Raw genomic sequence first — 18902 nt, 5'->3', positions numbered from 1 at the left:
GCAATTGTTCATGGTTAAGTCTCATTAGCCACCTTTAAAGTAGGCTCTTTTTGCTCTGGTTTCTATTACAGCATGCCAGTCATCTGCACTGGTCTAAGAGTGGCATCTCTTTTGCAGCCTTATAGTTTGCAAATCTCTCTCAGATCTATTTCTTTATGGATCTTTGTCCACCTGCTTCTATGCCCCACTTCTCTCTGCATATAGGTTCCTTCTTCTGTCCTGCCAAAAACCAGTCTCCATGTGGCAGAACTCATGGCCTCTAGGGCCTGGTGGGCATCATTGCTTACAGACGTGTTCAGTGAATTTGACACTCCAAGGGAAATTCCTCTCACCCTCCTGGTCCCAAGTCCAAATATTCAGGGAAGGAACGCATTGGTTTTGCTTTGGTCATGTGCTTCTTTCTGGACCAGTCAATGAACTGTTGCTGTGGAGATGGGTTCACATCAGGAACTACATGTATGAAGCTAGAGTGGGGGGCATTTCTTAGAAGTGGGTACTGTTCCTAGAAGAAGGGTGTGTTCCACTAGAGTTAGCCCTCAAAATGTTACCTTAAGATAATGCTGTTGTCTAGGACAACAGCTTGAGAACAGAAATAAATTCAAGGTCTCCTTTGAGACAAATTATAACTATGATATCAAACAACTATGTAAGGCCAGAATTGTGCTGTCACCTTTAGTGTCATTACATGTTAATATACTTCTTTGCTTGCCAATTTAGAGACTTCCATTTCCTGCTATGTTGATTTTCCATAATTTTTCAAGCTTCTATTGGTAACTTTATTAGACTACTGAAACAAAATAGATTTGATTTTGACACAAAAGGATATGGTAATCTAGTCTCAAGTAGAAATATTTTTTTGGATAACTGGATAATAGATAATCATAGAATGCTCATGGTAAATAGGACTCTGGAAATCTTGAGCTCCAACTACCTTATTTGCAGCTGGGGAAACTAAGACCTGAAGATAAGACCAGAGAGCTAGTTGGTGACAGATCCAATTCAGGAGTTATCTCAGGGTTTCCAGTGGTCTCTCTCTTTCATTCCCTCTCACTGCCTTTACTGGGTGAGTTAACCAGTTACCGGACAGCAACTTTAGAGATGGGACTGAACCAGATACGTTTCTGTAGGAACGGAGAAAGAATACCTCTCATTGTGGATATGTGTCTTGTGCCTGTTAAGCTCTGCAACGAGAGATTCGGAGCAGATAAATTCTGCACTAAAGCACTGGGTGCCTGGGCAAGGGGGAGAACGCACATGGATTTAGCATGAGAACCCTTCGTAAGAGCCTGGATGAGGGAGAAAGGGGCCCCAGAAGAAGGACAGGTTTGAAAACAGAATGCAAAGGCAAATTAAAGAGAGCGAACAAATAGAATAAAGACCCACAAATACACAAACATAGGAATGACAAAATGGTTATGACAAAGTATACACATAAAAAATTTGAGTGACAAGAATGGTGTGTATAATTATAGTAATAAACTTAAAAATATCATTAAAATTGACAAGTTTATAGAAAATTGCAAATTCACAAAATTTTCTCAGAAGAGGTAGAAAACCTTGAATAGACTAATCAAGAGAAAAATTAGAAGTTTTAAAATTATTACTTGAGCAAAGTCTCTGGGTTGGGATAAATTTTTTGGTAAGTCCTTTAAAATCCTTTCACATCCTATATTCTATTCCAGAACACAGAAGAGAATACATTTTCCTCTTTATCTTGAGGGAATGGTATTACCCTGATATCAAAAGCAGACCAAGATAGTAACTGCATGAAAGAAAGAAAACCACAGATTGATACTACTTGCCAATGTAAATGTATGAATCTTAACTAAAATGCAAGCAAGAATTCAGTATAGTGTACAAAAAATAATAATATGCTTTGACAAAGTAGGAATGGCAGGACAATTATAAGAAAGATACAGTATTAAGGAATCTCATCCAACAGAAAGTGACTTTTCCTTAAGCTATCAAATTTTTACTACTTTGATAAATACTAAAAAGGCATTTTATAAAAATGCAACATTTGTATTTGACTTTTAAAAAGTTGAAGTAAAAGAATATTTTATTAATATGACAATGAGTATGATCTTGAAACATCAACATCATACTTATTGATGGACAACCAGAAACATTAAAGTCAGGAATAAGATAAAGATGTCTGATATTACCAGTATTATTTAGTATTGTTGGAGAATATATAGCTAATGTATTGAAAGAATCATAAATAAGGGATATAACTACTGGAAGGAGGGACAAAAATCATCATTACTCTCAGTGTAATTGCCTAACAAAAAAACACAAATGAATCAAGCAAAAAACTATTAGATTTAACAGGGTAGTTTGGTAAGGTGACTGGTCACAAAATAAATATATTAAAAATAAAATCAATGGAGCATTCTTGTAAAGTAAAATGTGAAAATCCCATTCACTATAGCAATAAAAATAAGACCGAGAAATCATTTTTAAAATACCTATTAGAAGAAAACTATAAAACTTTCTTAGAGACATAAAAATGGGGTAGAGTAAAAGGAGAGTTAAACCACATTCCTAGTATAAAGACTCAATATTGCAAAGATGTCAGTAGTCTCTGAATTAATCTGTAAATTGAATGCAAGTCTAACTGAAATTCCAAGAGTATTTTTTTTTTCTAATTGGATATGAGAGGGACCTTATATCATCTAGAACAATAAATGGACAAGAAGAGCCAAGAAAGCTTGAAAAGGGAAAGAATAATGGGGAATGAGCACCACCAGATTTTTAAAAGGTTATCACATGGCAATAATTTAATCAGTGTGTAACTGGCTCACAGTAGAGTAGATAAACAAATCAATGGAGCAAAATGAAAGGCCCCAAATTAGATTCAAGTATATATAATAGCTTAGTCCATGATAAGATTCACATTTCAGATCAGTGGAGGAAAATTAGGTTAGTCAATAAGCAGTGTTGGGATAGCAGGCTAATCTTAGAAGAAAGTAAGTGTTCTACCTCACATTAAACTCCAAAGTAAATTCTAGGTTGATTAAAGTTTTAAATGGTTTAAGTTAAGCTATAAAAGAATAATAATCATATTACATGGCAAAGATTTTCTTCATCATAATGCCAAAATCCAAAATAGAGGACAAGATGGTTTGACTGAATGAAATTTTAAAACTTCTGTATGTTAGAGCACCATAAGTAAAACACAAGGAAAGACAGAAGTGTGGGCCAGGAGTTACAGCATTCCATTTCATCTGGAGACACTGGCAGTCCTTTTTTATATGTATGTTTATATATATTATGAGCCTCTAAAACATTTGTGTGCTTTGTCCCAACCATTCTATATGTATGAATTTCTCCTAAGAATATATTAAGAGATACACAGCAATATTTATATACAAGGATATTTAGCCTAGTGATATTGATAATATGAAGAAATTGAAAATGTCTAAAATGCATGGAGGGGTAGAAGTTGGGTGAACAAGGACGTGTGTGATGCTTGTGCCACCATTAAAAACCATTTTCCAATAATTAAAGATAGTGAAATGCTCACAACATACACAGATATGTTTCAGAAATCAGAACTGCCCAGCTTTTAGGAAGGTAATATTATATTAGACTGCAGATAAGGGTATTAATATTCATACAGGTCGGGATAAATAAAGCTTCATATCCATTCAGGTCAACTGTTGCCACTAAAATGATTTTGCAGCAAAATTTTCAATTTTCAGACCATTTTGAATTTCAAGATGAGCGTGATTGTGGATTGTTCATATTAAAAAGGTTAGAATGGCCAACAGACACATGAAAAGATGCTCCACATTGCTAGTCATCAGAGAAATACAAATTAAAACCACAATGAGATATCACCTCACACCAGTAAGGATTGCCACCATCCAAAAGACAAACAGCAACAAATGTTGGCAAGGTTGTGGAGAAAGGGGAACCCTCCTACACTGCTGGTGGGAATGTAAACTAGTTCAACCATTGTGGAAAGCAGTTTGGAGGTTCCTCAAAAAGCTCAAAATAGAAATACCATTTGACCCAGGAATTCCACTTCTAGGAATTTACCCTAAGAATGCAGCAGCCCAGTTTGAAAAAGACAGATGCACCCCTATGTTTATCACAGCACTATTTACAGTAGCCAAGACATGGAAGCAACCTAAGTGTCCATCAGTAGATGAATGGATAAAGAAGATGTGGTACATATACACAATGGAATATTATTCAGCCATAAGGAGAAAACAAATCCTACCATTTGCAACAACATGGTTGGAGCTAGAGGATATTATGCTCAGTGAAATAAGCCAGGCAGAGAAAGACAAGTGCCAAATGATTTCACTCATCTGTGGAGTATAACAACAAAGAAAGAACTGAAGGAACAAAACAGCAGCAGACTCACAGAACCCAAGAATGGACTAACAGTTACCAAAGGGAAAGGCACTGGGGAGGATGGGAGGGAAGGGAGGGATAAGGACGGGGAAAAAGAAAGGGGACCTTACGATTAGCCTGTATAATGGGAGAGGGGGACATGGGGAGGCCTGTACAACACAGAGAAGACAAGTAGTGATTCTGCAGCATCTTATTACACTGATGGACAGTGACTATAATGAGGTATGTGGGGGACTTGGTGAAGGGGAGAGCCTAGTAAACATAATGTTCTTCATGTAACTGTAGATTAATGATAACAAAATTTTAAAAAAGGTTAGAATGAAAATCTCTAGGGAGGGATATTAGTGATTTTTATTATCTTTGTAAGTTTTCAGTATGAACGTGTATTACTTAATTAGAAATAAAACATAAAAAAAAGGAAAGAAAGAAAAAGTGAAAGAGACACAAGCCTAATTTTTTTTGATAGTTTTATTTTATTTTATTTATTTTATTTTTTTTGAGAGGGCATCTCTCATATTTATTGATCAAGTGGTTGTTAACAACAATAAAATTCTGTATAAGGGACTCAATGCACAGTCATTAATCAACCCCAAGCCTATATCTCAACAGTCTCCAATCTTCTGAAGCATAACAAACAAGTTCTTACATGGTGAGCAAGTACTTACATAGTGAATAAGTTCTTACATGGTGAACAGTGCAAGGGCAGTCATATCACAGAAACTTTCAGTTTTGACACAAGCCTAATTTTGGAAAGAAATTGAAATTTGGAAAGGTAGTGGAAATCTTGCCAAAGTCTCTCAAGTGCAACCAACCAACCAAAAATGAAACAAAACTAAACCAAGCCACCAAAGTATAACTACTCTTCATTTCCTGCAGCAACACTTCCTGCCACAGTCTCTGCACAGTCCCCACAAAGTCCTGGCAGCTTTCCCCACCCTCTCTGGAAACTTAGCCTTGTACTGCCTCTTATCTCTCTGGCCCCTGTCCTTTGGGACCCTTTCCCTCAAGTGTGAAGACTCTTTACTTTCCAATGTCAGTCTAGTTTTTCTAGACCATTCGGAAAATTTATCAAGTATTTATTCACCTGTGTTAAAAATGAAGAAAGATTACAAAACATTCCACCTTAAGAAACTAGGAAAAGAGATGCAAATCAAGCAAAAGAGAGGAAATAATAAATATTTTAGTGGAAAAAATGAAATAAAGAATAGAAAAACAACAGAGAATCAACAAACTAAAAATATCTTCTTGGAAAAGATAAACACCTATTTAACAACCCTAGTAAAAAAAAAAAAAAAGAATGTTGGAAATAAATGAAGCCCCATCCCATGAACCCCTCCCCACTCAACAAGACCATGAATATGCAAGGGAATTAATATGAATTATCCTCTTATAAAGAATAGGAAATATAATTTGGTGATCAGTAACTTACCCAGTCATAATAAGGTAAATGAACATTTAATAACAAGGGAAATAAAGGGTGATAAAGGGAAATTCACTCCCAGAACTTGTTAGACAAACAAAAAGAGTGAATCCAGAGGGTTATGAGAGTAACAGAACTTTAAATAAAATAGGGGAAGCCTTCGTAATGGACAATGTATGGTATTGCTTTACAGTTAAGGAAAGAAAGAAAGAAAAAGGGGGAGAAAAGGAGTGAGGGAAACTGGGAAAAAAGGAGGAAGGATAGAAGGAAGGCAGGGATGGAGGGAGGGGGGAGAAAGGAAGTGTCAGCAAAACTGACAAATCTATAGCTTGACTGACCAAGAATAAGGGAGAGAAGACAAAAATTACTAAAATCAGGAAAAAAGAACAAATGTCACTATTGACCTGAAAAAAATAAAAAATGATCATACGGAACACTGTTAACAAGTATGTCAACAAATTTGGTAACCTGGATGAATTGGACAAATTGTTAGAAAGAGGCAACTACTGGAACTGACTCAAGAAGGCATAGAAAATATGAATAAACCTGTAAGAAGTAAAGAGATTGATGTAGTAATCAAAAATTTCCACAAGGGAAACACTAGGTAGATGCATTGGTGAATTCTACCAAATACTTAAAGAATAACACCAATTCTTCACAAACCTTACCAAAAAATAAAAGAGGGAACATCTCCCAACTCATTCTATGAGATCAGTATTACCATGCATACCAAATCCAGGTCAAGAGATCACAAGAAAAGAAAACCAGTATCTCTTATGAATACAGAAGCAAAAACTTTTAACAAACTGCTATCAAACTAAATTCAGCACTGTATAAAAAGGATTATGCGCTATGACCAAGTGGATTTATCCAAGAATGCAAGGTTGGTTAAACAATGAAAATTAATCAACATAATACACCATGTTAATAGAATATAAAGGACAAAAACCACCTGTTTGTCTGAATAGTGGTGTAAAAAGCATTGAAAATATCCAAACTCTTTCATAATGAAAACACTAAACAAACTAGGAATGAAAGGAAACTTCTTCATCTGATAAAAAGCACCCACTGAAACCCCACGGCGAATATTTTATTGAATGATGAAATACTGAATGCTTTTCCACCAAAGATTAGGAGCAAGACAAAGATGTCTGTCCCCACTACTTCTATTCAGCACTGTATTGGAGGTTCTAAATGGAGGAGTCAGACTAGATGTTATAAAAGGCATCCATCCTGGAAAAGAAGTAAAACCATCTTTGTTTGCAGATGACATGATTTTATACAAAGAAAATCCTAAGAAGTCTACCAACAAACTATTAGAACTAATAAAGTTCAACAAGGTTGCAGGATACAAGATCAAAATTTTAAAATCCATTGTTTTTCTACACAGTAACAAAAGAAATCCAAAAATGAAATTATAAGTGCAATGCCATTTACAATATAATTAAAAATACTTAGGAATAAATTTGAAAAAGTGCAAGACTTGTATATTAAAAACTACAAAACTAATTGAAAAAACTTAGAGAAGACCAAAATAAACAGTCCTCCTATGTTCATGGATTACAAGACTTAATACTGGTAAGATGGAAATACTCTCCAAATTGATCCATAGATTGAATGCAATCCTTCTCAAAATCTCAGCTGCCTTTTTAAAAGAACTTGATATACTGAGTCTAAAATTCATATTGAAATACATGGGAGCTAGAATAGCCAAATCTTGGAAGGACAGAATAAAGCTGTAGGACCAATACTTCCTGATTTCAAAACCCAGTACAATAAATGGTGCTGGAAAAACTTATATCAACTTTCAAAAGAATGAAGTTTGACTTTTATACCATGCCACATATAAAAATCAACTCAGAATTGATCAGAGACATAAGTGTAAGAGCTGAAACTATAAAACTCTTAAGAAAAAAGAATGGAGTAAATCTTTCTGAGCTTGGATTAAGCGGTAATTTTCCAGATATAATACCAAAGACATAAGCAACAAAAAGACAAATAAGAGTTTATCAAAGTTAAAAACTTTTATGCTTCAAAGGGCACCATCAAAAAGTGAAAAGGTGAGGGAGGCACTCAAGATGGTGGCATGAGTAGGGCAGCAGAAATCTCCTCCCAAAACCATATATATTTTGAAAATGCAGCAAATAAAACTATTCCTAAAAGATAGACCAGAAGGTACAGTACAATAGCCAGGCTACATCTACATCTGCAAGAACTCAGCATCCCATGAAAAGGGTAAGATACAAAGCCATGACCCGGTGGGACCCGAGCACTCCCTCCACCCCAGCTCACTGGTGGGAGGAAAAGAATCAGAGTGGGGTGGGAGTGGAAGCACAGGACTGCTAAATAACCAGCCCTAGTGATCTGCACGGGAGCACAGACACACATTGCGTGGTGTACTGGGTATTAGAGAAATGGAAAAGTAAAATCTGAGATGGAGACAGTGAGCAGGTTCCCACAGCCAGCTCCCCTGGGACAAAAGAAAAGCTGGCGCTTTAAAAGTCTTAAAGGGACAAGGGCTTAACAGGTGGACAAAATCATCCCAGCACACTCAACCCAGCAGGCTGGGAATCTTAAGGAACTTCAGGTACCCTAACCCCCTGGGTGGCAATGCAGCTCCGAAGACCCTCACGGCAATAAACAGGCTGCTGTTCATTCCCCCCGGCTGACACTGCAAGCAAACTGCCTGACCCGCCACGGCTGCAGACAAGCCAGGGAGCAGTCCCACCCACAGCAACCACACAGTTTTCTCCCAGCACGCAGCTAACCCGGCCAGACCCAGAGACTGCCACCAGCACACAGCTGCCCGGCAAAGGCAGAGGAAGCCGGGGCAAAGTCTGGAAGGCACGAAGGGGTGCCATTCTTGCAGGAGAACACAGGCCACTCTTCTGCAAACCCTGGCAGTGTCCTAGGCTATCCCGAGGGCCGCCCCGCCCGCAGCAGCTCAGGGGATTATCCCGGAGGCTGCTCCTGGTGTGTGTGTAACCGGCACAGGCTGCGGAGAAGGGCAAGGTGACCAGCAGCAGGAAGGGACTTTGTTCTCCCAGCTGACACATGTGCCACTTGCTGGCGATCACTTCTATCACCATGAAAAGGCAGAAGAACCTGGTCCAGTCAAAAATCACTCAAATAATGCCATAGAGAGGGCCTGATGAGATAGATATAACCAATCTTGTGAAAAAGAATTCAAAATAAAAGTCATAACCATGCTGATGGACCTGCAGAGAAATATGCAAGAGCTAAGGGATGAAATCCGGAGGGAGATTACAGAAATGAAACAATCAATAGAAGGACTTAAGAACAGACTGGATGAGGTGCAAGAGACTGTTAATGGAATAGAAATCAGAGAACAGGAATACAGAGAAGCTGAGGCAGAGAGAGACAGAAGGATCTCTAGGAATGGAAGAATATTAAGAGAACTGTGTGACCAATCCAAATGAAACAATATTAGCATTATAGGGGTACCAGAAGAAGAAAAAGAGAGAAAAAGGGATAGAAAGTGTCTTTGAAGAAATAATTGCTGAAAACGTTGCCAAACTGGGGAAGGAAACAGTCTCTTTGACCATGGAAGCCCACAGATCTCCCAACACAAGGGACTCAAAGAGAACAATACCAAGACATATAATAATTAAAATGTCAAAGATCAAAGACAAGGACAGAGTATTAAAGGCAGCCAGAGGGAGAAAAAAGGTCACCTATAAAGGAAAACCCATCAGGCTATCATCAGACTTCTCAACAAAAACCTTACAGGCCAGAAGAAAATGACATGATATATTTAATGCAATGAAACAAGGGCCTTGAACCAAGAATACTGTGTCCAGAATGATTATCATTTAAATTTGAAGGAGGGATTAAACAATTCCCAGACAAGAAAAAGCTGAGGGAATTTGCCTCTCACAAACCACCACTACAGGATATTTTAGAGGGACTTCTCTGGATGGAAGCACTCCTAAGGCAAAATAGATGTCACCAGAGAAAATAAAATCACAACAAACAAAGCAGAACAACCAAATACTAACTAAAGGCAAAAAATAAAATCAACTACTCACAAAAGCAGTTTAAGGAAACACAAAAGAGCACAGAATAAAACACCTAACTTATAAAGAATAGAGGAGGAAGAATAAGAAGGGAGAGAAATAAAGAATCATCAGACTGTGTTTATAATAGCTTAATAAGTGAGTTAAGTTAGACAGACAGATAGTAAAGAAGCTACCCTTGAACCTTTGGTAACCATGAATCTAAAGACTGCAATGGCAATAAGTACATATCTTTCGATAATCATCCTAAATATAAATGGACTGAATGTACCAATCGAAAGACACAGAGTAATAGAATGGATTAAAAAGCAAGACCCATCTATATGCTGCTTACAAGAGACTCACCTCAAACCCAAAGACATACACAGACTAAAAGTCAAGGGATGGAAAAAGATATTTCATGCAAACAATAGGGAGAAAAAAGCAGGTATTGCAGTACTTGTATCACACAAAATAGACTTCAAAACAAAGAAAGTAGCAAGAGGTAAAGAAAGACATTATATAATGATAAAGGGGTCATTCCAACAAGAGGATATAACCATTATAAATATACATGCACCCACTACAGGAGCATTGACATGTGTGAAACAAATTCTAACAGAATTAAAGGAGGAAATACAATGCAATGCATGTGTTCTAGGAGACTTCAACACACCACTCACTCTAAAGGACAGATCTACCAGGCATAAAATAAGTAGGGACACAGAGGCACTGAACAACACGCTAGAACAGATGGACTTAACAGACATCTACAGAACTCTACACCTAGAAGCAGCAGGATACGCAATGTTCTCAAGTGCACATGGAACATTTTCCAGAATAGATCACATACTAGGCCACAAAAAGAGCCTCAGTAAATTTAAAAAGGTTGAAAATCTACCAACCAAATTCTCAGACCACAAAGGTATAAAACTAGAAGTAAATTGTACAAAAAAAACAAAAAGGCTCACAAACACATGGAGGCTTAACAACATGCTCCTAAATAATCAATGGGTCAATGACCAAATTAAAATAAAAATCAGGCAATATATGGAGACAATGACAACAACAGCACAAAGCCCCAACTTCTGTGGGATGCACTGAAGGCAGTTCTAAGAGGAAAGAATATAGCAATCCAGGCCTATGTAAAGAAGGATGAACAATTCCAAATGAATAGTCTAAAGTCACAATTATCGAAATTGGAAAAAGAAGAACAAATGAGGCCCAAAGTCAGCAGAAGGAGGGACATAATAAAGATCAGAGAAGAAATAAATAAAACTGAGAAGAATAAAACAATAGAAAAAAATCAATGAAACCAAAGAACTGGTTCTTTGACAAAATAAACAAAATAGATATGCCACTAGCAGAATTATTAAGAGAAAAAGAGAATCTACACACTTTGACAGAATCAGAAATGGGAAAGGAAAAATCATGATGGACCCCCACAGAAATACAAAGAATTATTAGAGAATACTATAAGAATCTATATGCTAACAAGCTGGAAGCCGTAGAAGAAATGGACAACTTCCTAGAAAAATACAACCTTCCAAGACTGAACAAAGAAGAAACAGAAAATCTAAACAGACCAATTACCAGCAATGAAATTGAAGCAGTAATCTAAAACTACCTAAGAACAAAACCCTGGACCAGATGGATTCAAGTTGAATTTTATCAGACATATAGAGAAGACATAATACTCATTCTCCTTAAAGTTTTCCAAAGAATAGAAGAGGAGGGAATACTCCCAAACTCATTCTATGAAGCCAACATCACCCTAATACCAAAACCAGGCAAAGACCCCACCAAAAAAGAAAATTACAGACCAATATCCCTGATGAACATAGATGCAAAAATACTCAACAAAATATTAGCAAACTGAATTCAAAAATACATCAAGAGGATCATATACCATGATCAAGTGGGATTCATCTCAGGGATGCAAGGATGGTTCAACATTCGAAAATCCATCAACATTATCCACCACATCGACAAAAAGAAGGACAAAAACCACATGATCTTCTCCCATAGATGCTGAAAAAGCATTTGACAAAATTCAACATCCATTCATGATAAAAACTCTCGACAAAATGGGTATAGAGGGCAAGTACCTCAACATAATAAAGGCCATATATGACAAACCCACAGCCAACATCATACTTAACAGTGAGAAGCTGAAAGCTTTTCCTCTAAGATTGGGAGCAAGACAGGGATGCCCACTCTCCCCACCGTTATTCAACATAGTACTGGAGGTCCTAGCCACAGCAATCAGACAAAACAAAGAAATACAAGGCATCCAGATTGGTAAAGAAGAAGTCAATGGTCACTATTTGCAGATGACATGATATTGTACATAAAAAACCCTAAAGACTCCACTCCAAAACTACTAGAACTAATATCTGAATTCAGCAAAGGTGCAGCATACAAAATTAATACACAGAAATATGTTGCATTCCTTTGCACTAACAATGAACTAGCAGAAAGAGAAATCAGGAAAACAGTTCCATTCACAATTGCATCAAAAACAATAGAATACCTAGGAATAAACCAAACCAAGGAAGTAAAAGACCTATACTCTGAAAACTACAATACACTCTAAAGAGAGATTGAAGAGGACACTAACAAATGGAAACTCATCCCATGCTCTTGGCTGGGAAGAATTAATATTGTCAAAATGGCCATCCTGCTTAAAGCAATCTACAGATTCAGTGCAATCCCTATCAAAACACCAACAGCATTCTTCAACGAACTGGAACAAATAGTTCTAAAATTCATATGGAACAACGAAAGACCTTGAATAGCCAAAGCAATCCTGAGAAGGAATAATAAAGTAGGAGGAATCTCGCCTCACAAATTCAAGCTCTACTACAAAGCCACAGTAATTAAGACAATTTAGTACTGGCACAAGAACAGACCCATAGACCAGTGGAACAGAATATAGAGTACAGATATTAACCCAAACATATATGGTCAATTAATATACTGTAAAGGAGCCATGGACTTACAAGGGGGAAATGACAGTCTCTTCAACAGCTGGTGTTGGCAAAACTGGACAGCTACATGTAAGAAAATGAAACTGGATCACTGTCTAACCCCATACACAAAAGTAAATTCAAAATGGATCAAAGACCTGAATGTAAGTCATGAAACCATAAAACTCTTAGAAAAAAACATAGGCAAAAATCTCTTGGATATAAACATGAGCAACTTCTTCATGAACATACCTCCCCGGGCAAGGGAAACAAAAGCAAAAATGAACAAGTGGGACTATATCAAGCTGAAAAACTTCTGTACAGCAAAGGACACCACCAATAGAACAAAAAGGCATCCTACAGTATGGGAGAATATATACATAAATGACAGATCCGATGAAGGGTTGACATCCAAAATATATAAAGAGCTCACGCACCTCAACAAACAAAAAGCAAATAATCCAATTAAAAAATGGGCAGAGGAGCTGAACAGACACTTCTCCAAAGAAGAAATTCAGATGGCCAACAGACACTTGAAAAGATGCTCCACATCGCTAGTCATCAGAGAAATGCAAATTAAAACCACAATGAGTTATCACCTCACACCAGTAAGGATCACCACCGTCCAAAAGACAAACAACAACAAATGTTGGTGAGGTTGTGGAGAAAGGGGAACCCTCCTACACTGCTGGTGGGAATGTAAATTAGTTTAACCATTGTGGAAAGCAGTATGGAGGTTCCTCAAAAAACTCAAAATAGAAATACCATTTGACCCGGGAATTCCACTTCTAGGAATTTACCCTAAGAATGCAGCAGCCCAGTTAGAAAAAGACATATGCACCCCTATATTTATCGCAGCACTACTTAGGATAGCCAAGAAATGGAAGCAACCTAAGTGTCCATCAGTAGATGAATGGATAAAGAAGAAATGGTACATACACACAATGGAATATCATTCAGCCATAAGAAGAAAACAAATCCTACCATTTGCAACAATATAGATGGAGCTGGAGGGTATTGTGCTCAGTGAAATAAGCCAGGCAGAGAATGACATGTATCAAATGATTTCACTCATCTGTGGAGTATAAGAACAAAGCAAAAACTGAAGGAACCAAACAGCAGCAGACTCACAGAACCCAAGAAGGGACTAACAGTTACCAAAGGGAAAGGGACTGGGAAGGATGGGTGTGAAGGGAGGGAGAAGGGGGAAAAAGGGGCATTACTATTAGCACACATGGTTTAGGGTGGGGGCACAGGGAGGGCAGTGCAACACAGAGAAGACAAGTAATGATTCTATAGCATCTTACCACACTGATGGACAGTGACTGTAATGGGGTATGTGGTGGGGACTTCATAATTGGGGGAGTCTAGTAACCATAATGTTGCTCATGTAATCGTACATTAATGATACAAAAAAAAGTGAAAAGGCAACCTATAAATAAGAGGAAATCCTTGCAAATCATATATCTGATTAGGATCTGGTATCCAGCATATATAAAGAACTCTTACAACTTAACAATAAATGTTGATAAAAAATTACCCAATTTAAAAGAGAGGAAAGATTTGAATAGACATCTCTCCAAAGAAGATATACAAATGCACCCATATAAGCACATGAAAAGATACCCAACATCATTAGTCATTAGGAAAATGCAAATTAAAACTACAATGAAATAACTACTTCACTCCCAGTAAGATGACTATAATAAAATATATGGACAATATTAGCAAGTGTTGGCAAGCATGTGGAAAAATTAGAACCTTTGAATATTCCTGAGGGGAATGTAAAATGGTGCAGCTCCTTTCTAAAACAGTCTAGCAGTTCCTCAAAAAGTTAAGTATAAAATTAAACATGACCCAGCAATTCTACCCCTAAGTATATAACCAAGAGATTTTAAAACATGTCCATGCGAGGACTTCTACATGAATGTTCACAGCAGCATTATTTATAATAGCCAAAAGCTGAAGAAATTCAAATGTCCATCAATTGATGAATGGGTAAACAAAAGTGGTACATCCATACAATAGACTACTATTCAGCTCCAAAAAGGGATGAAATGATGCAAGCTACAACATGGATGAACCTTGAAACAAAGTCACATAAGGTCACATACTGTATGATTCCATTTATATGAAATATCTAGAATAGGGTCAGAGTAGATTAGTGGTTGATGTAGTGGAAGTGGGCAGTGGGGAGTGATAGTTAATGGGTGTGGGTTTCTTTTTGTGTTGATAAAAATGTTGTGAGAAGAGATATTAGTGATGGTTCCACAAGTTTATGAATAGACTGAAAAACATTGAATTGTACACTTTGAAAATCTGAATTCATGATATGTGAATTATATCTCAATTTTAATATTTTAACAGTTAACTGAGCCTCCACTGAGGGCCCTGTACTGTCTAGGTACTGGATCTCAGTCCCTCCTTTCATGGAGCTGACATTCTAGCATGGGGGTAAAACAAAAGAATTTTTAAAAATGTGAATATATTATATGCTGAGGGGGAAAGAATATAATATGCTACAAAAGAAGCAGTATAAGGAGCAGAGTGATGGGTAGCTATGCTGCTTTAGATGGGAGGTCAGGGAAGGCCTTGTTGAGGGGGAGGAAGACCTAAGAGGGGAAGGAAGGGAGTCCGAGCAGCTGTCAAGGACACACACTGCAGGCACAGGGAACAGCACTGAGGCTGAAGAGGCCAAGTGCAGCTGGAGAGCAGAGCATGACAGGGAGTGGTGAGATAAGAAAAGGGGTGTGTGTGTGTGTGTGTGTGTGTGTGTGCGCTGTGGCAGAAGTTGGGGGCTGACTGGCCTTAGAGGCTGTAGGTAAGAACTTTGGATTGGATTTCAGATTTTTCTCTGAATGAAATGGGAAGGCATCAGAAGGTTCTGAGCAGAGGATGGACATAATCTGATTTAGGGTTTGACGCAATCCTGTCTGCTGTGGGAAGAATGGCGGGAGTGAGGTCACCAGTTAGGAGGTTATTACAGATCTGCAGGCAAGAGGTGAAGGCTGCCTGCACCAAACGAGCAAAAGTGGAAATGTCCAGAAGTGGTCAGACTCTGGGTATGTTTTGAATGGATGCCTCTAAGTCTCCTCAGGACCTCTTACTCAGATCAATATAGAAACACAGGCCACCTGAACAAAAACCAGTTCTTCCTTTTCGAAGGTGTGTTTTGGAAGAGTGGGAAGGAGAGAGGAAATAGATTATGGCTCACACTCATGTGTTAATGCTTTTTATCCCCACCAAGAGTTCCACCTGAACATTTGTTCTACCAAACAAGAAGGGCTCAGTACCTCTTTGTGTGATCCACAGGCTCCTTGCATTCAAGCCCCACCTCCCCCATCTTTGATAGGCTGCATGGTTTCTTCTTGGATGTCCGTGGGAGCAGTGCCTGGTTCCACTTGGGCTTGAGAAATTCCTGGGGGCTTTGGTGGGAAAATCCAGCTTAGTTCAGTAATTCTGGCCTATTGCAATTCCTGATCCTCCTCAGGGGCCCTTGCAAGGTTTCTGCCTGTGACCTTGAGTCCACAAATAATCCCTAACTCTGCACCCTGCAATCCCTCAGAATCTCTGGCCACTAACCACCTGGTGCCAGTTAAATGCTGTGTCCTTCTCTGGTTCCTGACACACTTCCCTCCCCACCCCATGGATTTCTCCAGTACCTTATAGCTTCTCCCAGAAGGTCCCAAGCTAGCCTCATTTTTTGCTCAACCACAGCAGCCCATTTTTTTGAGGATTCAGGCTCACCAGTAGAGCAGGGCAAAAGCATACACTGATTCACAGTGTTTTGCACTGACCTCCTTTCCCTGAGCCAAGGTCATGCCTCTGAAACTCAAGAACACCTGGGTCCACAAAGGTTTGCTTTAAAGTTCATTTCCAGTTTGTTTAACAAACATGGTTCATAGACTGCTTCACTTTAGTGAATTCATACGTCATGGCACAAATGTGATTCTCTGCCTGGGACATCAAATTCACTAATGAGCTTAAATGCTGTCTTCTGAACCCCTGAATCACAGTCACACATCTGATCTCAGGGTGGCCTCCACTTTCTCTCCATGCTCAGTTCCAAGCTGGTAATTTAATCTGAGGAGCAGTTATAGGGCCAGTGGCCCTGAGTTCCACCTCAGAAAACAACAAACAGGCAAACAAAATCAAAACAGACAAACAGGAAACACTGTAGGTTGGGGTAGGGAAGAGCCTAGTAAACATAATGTTCTTAGTGTAATTGTAGATTAATGACAACAAAATTTTAAAAAACATAATAAAAAAAGAAAAAGAAAACACTGCAGGCTTGACATCCTGACAGAATAAGTTGCCACCTAGATCTTTACTGAAGCATCTGCCAAAACACCAAAGAAAGATTCTAATCAAAACACAGCAAAACTCAATAACCTCCTTTCCCTCTCAGTACTTATGGTAACACTGTGGCTGCCCCTCCCACCATCAGTCTTTGTCCTCATTACCTCCAAAGGCCCCCAGACTCCCTCCAAGCCCAGCCCTGTGCCTTTGGTGTCTCCTTGCCCATGGCCTTCCCGGGCGGGCCTCCAGGTTCTGCCCCACTCATTTCTCTCAGCCACACAACCTAAGGCCAGACCTGTTTGAGTAACCAAGGCTCCTTCTTAGAAGCCAGGGAGGGAGGGAGGGGGGCTATGAGCATTCAGAAATTAATTTTTTTGTCCCAATTCTGTTTTAAAATTTATATGTTGTCATAGTGATCCTTCTTCTATGTTACAGAATGCAGAACTATCTCAATGGGGCAAGGACAGGAAGTACACGCCCGAAAGCTGATTCAGATGTCAATGCAGCAGGTATGTCATGAGGACGATGACTTCTAAATGCACCGTTCTTGCTGTTATTCCTCCGGCCATCAGGTGCACCTCACACCACCACCGGGTGGTGAGGCACCCTGCCTGTGATGCTCAATCATTATTTTCCAGTTCTGTTTACATATATGTAGTCAGCTTTTGATCAACTGTGGATTTTAAACCTCAAGCTCATTTGACCCTGACATTGCCACAACACGCTTGTTGCATTTTCAATAGTGTATGCTCCGTTTTATTTTCACAGAATATTTTTTCGACATTTTGGCACACATGCTTTCTAGTTCCTAAGGATGCAGCTCTAGCAGTCTTGGAATTCTATGATTGATATGAATAGATGGTGCTTAAGAAGTGACAGATTGAGACAGTTATATTTCAATGTCCAGTTAAAATCAGACTTTCCTTTATCACTGGTGGATAGTTGTATGAAAATAAGGACTATTTGAGGATGTTATGTTTAAATACTGATAATAGTTTTCATTGAAAAGTGCAAGCTGAATGGAATGTTGAGCAATGTTTTCCATCACAGCTAATGAATGCACAGGACATTAGTTTTCTAGAAAAGCTTGATAGGTAGCAGTTTCAGCTATAATAAAAAATTGCACCATTTATAAAAATAAAATAAGATCTTGGTTTATTTCTCAGCTCTTGATCTCACAATGTCCTTAGCAATGTTGGTGCAGCTTTTCCCTGGGAATTAATGACTAGAGAGGGTTAATGGGCTAAAACTCTGGTCAGGTCATCAAATTTTCAAGCTCGTCATTAATTCTCAAGTTCCCTAAGCCTTAATCTTTATCACTTAACTAAATTCAATCATACATTGCATTTAATTTATGCATATTAAAGCAATTACATACAATTATTTTTATTCAGATGAAATAATTCACTCTGTTGAGCGATTTGACAGTTTAACTTTGGGCCTTAAATAATTTCGTGAGTTTCCTCCAATGAGAAACCTTTTAATTGAAACACTGCATTCACATTAGCCTTCTTCAGAATATGAGCTTTTATAACTTCCATATTTTGTTTCTCAAGGTGGAATAAGTATTGCTAATAATGGCACTATCAAGAAAAACAAAAAACCAAACCAAACCTGTGAACAGGTGTAGCCACATTGCCATTTGAGGAAAACCAGATTTAGGGTGAAACTGACATTGTGGAATGCAGAGCAGAGGCACAGAAAGTCACTGAATGCATTACGACACAAAGTAATCGTGAAGTCCATCTTCTTTTGGACACCTCATTGTTTTGACCAACTGTCCCCTTTGCTGTTTAAACCAGCCTGAATTGTATTTCCCCTTACAGTAGAAGG

The 18902-nt window shown here is 38.3% G+C and overlaps 1 protein-coding gene across 1 annotated transcript in view; it reads left to right on the top strand.

Moving 5' to 3' along the window:
• Positions 1-18902, top strand: part of DNAH8 (dynein axonemal heavy chain 8) — a 353325-nt gene that overhangs the window by 279470 nt on the left and 54953 nt on the right. Inside the window, exon 83 of the mRNA XM_057494308.1 lies at positions 17505-17578. Coding sequence (XP_057350291.1) covers positions 17505-17578 — 74 coding nt within the window. The remainder of the gene's footprint in view (positions 1-17504; positions 17579-18902) is intronic.

Source organism: Manis pentadactyla, chromosome 16 (genome assembly GCF_030020395.1).
Source record: "Manis pentadactyla isolate mManPen7 chromosome 16, mManPen7.hap1, whole genome shotgun sequence".
Taxonomy (NCBI): Eukaryota; Metazoa; Chordata; class Mammalia; order Pholidota; family Manidae; genus Manis; species Manis pentadactyla.
The sequence above is the reverse complement of the archived record's forward strand: the minus strand, read 5'-3'. Positions and strand labels throughout refer to the sequence as shown.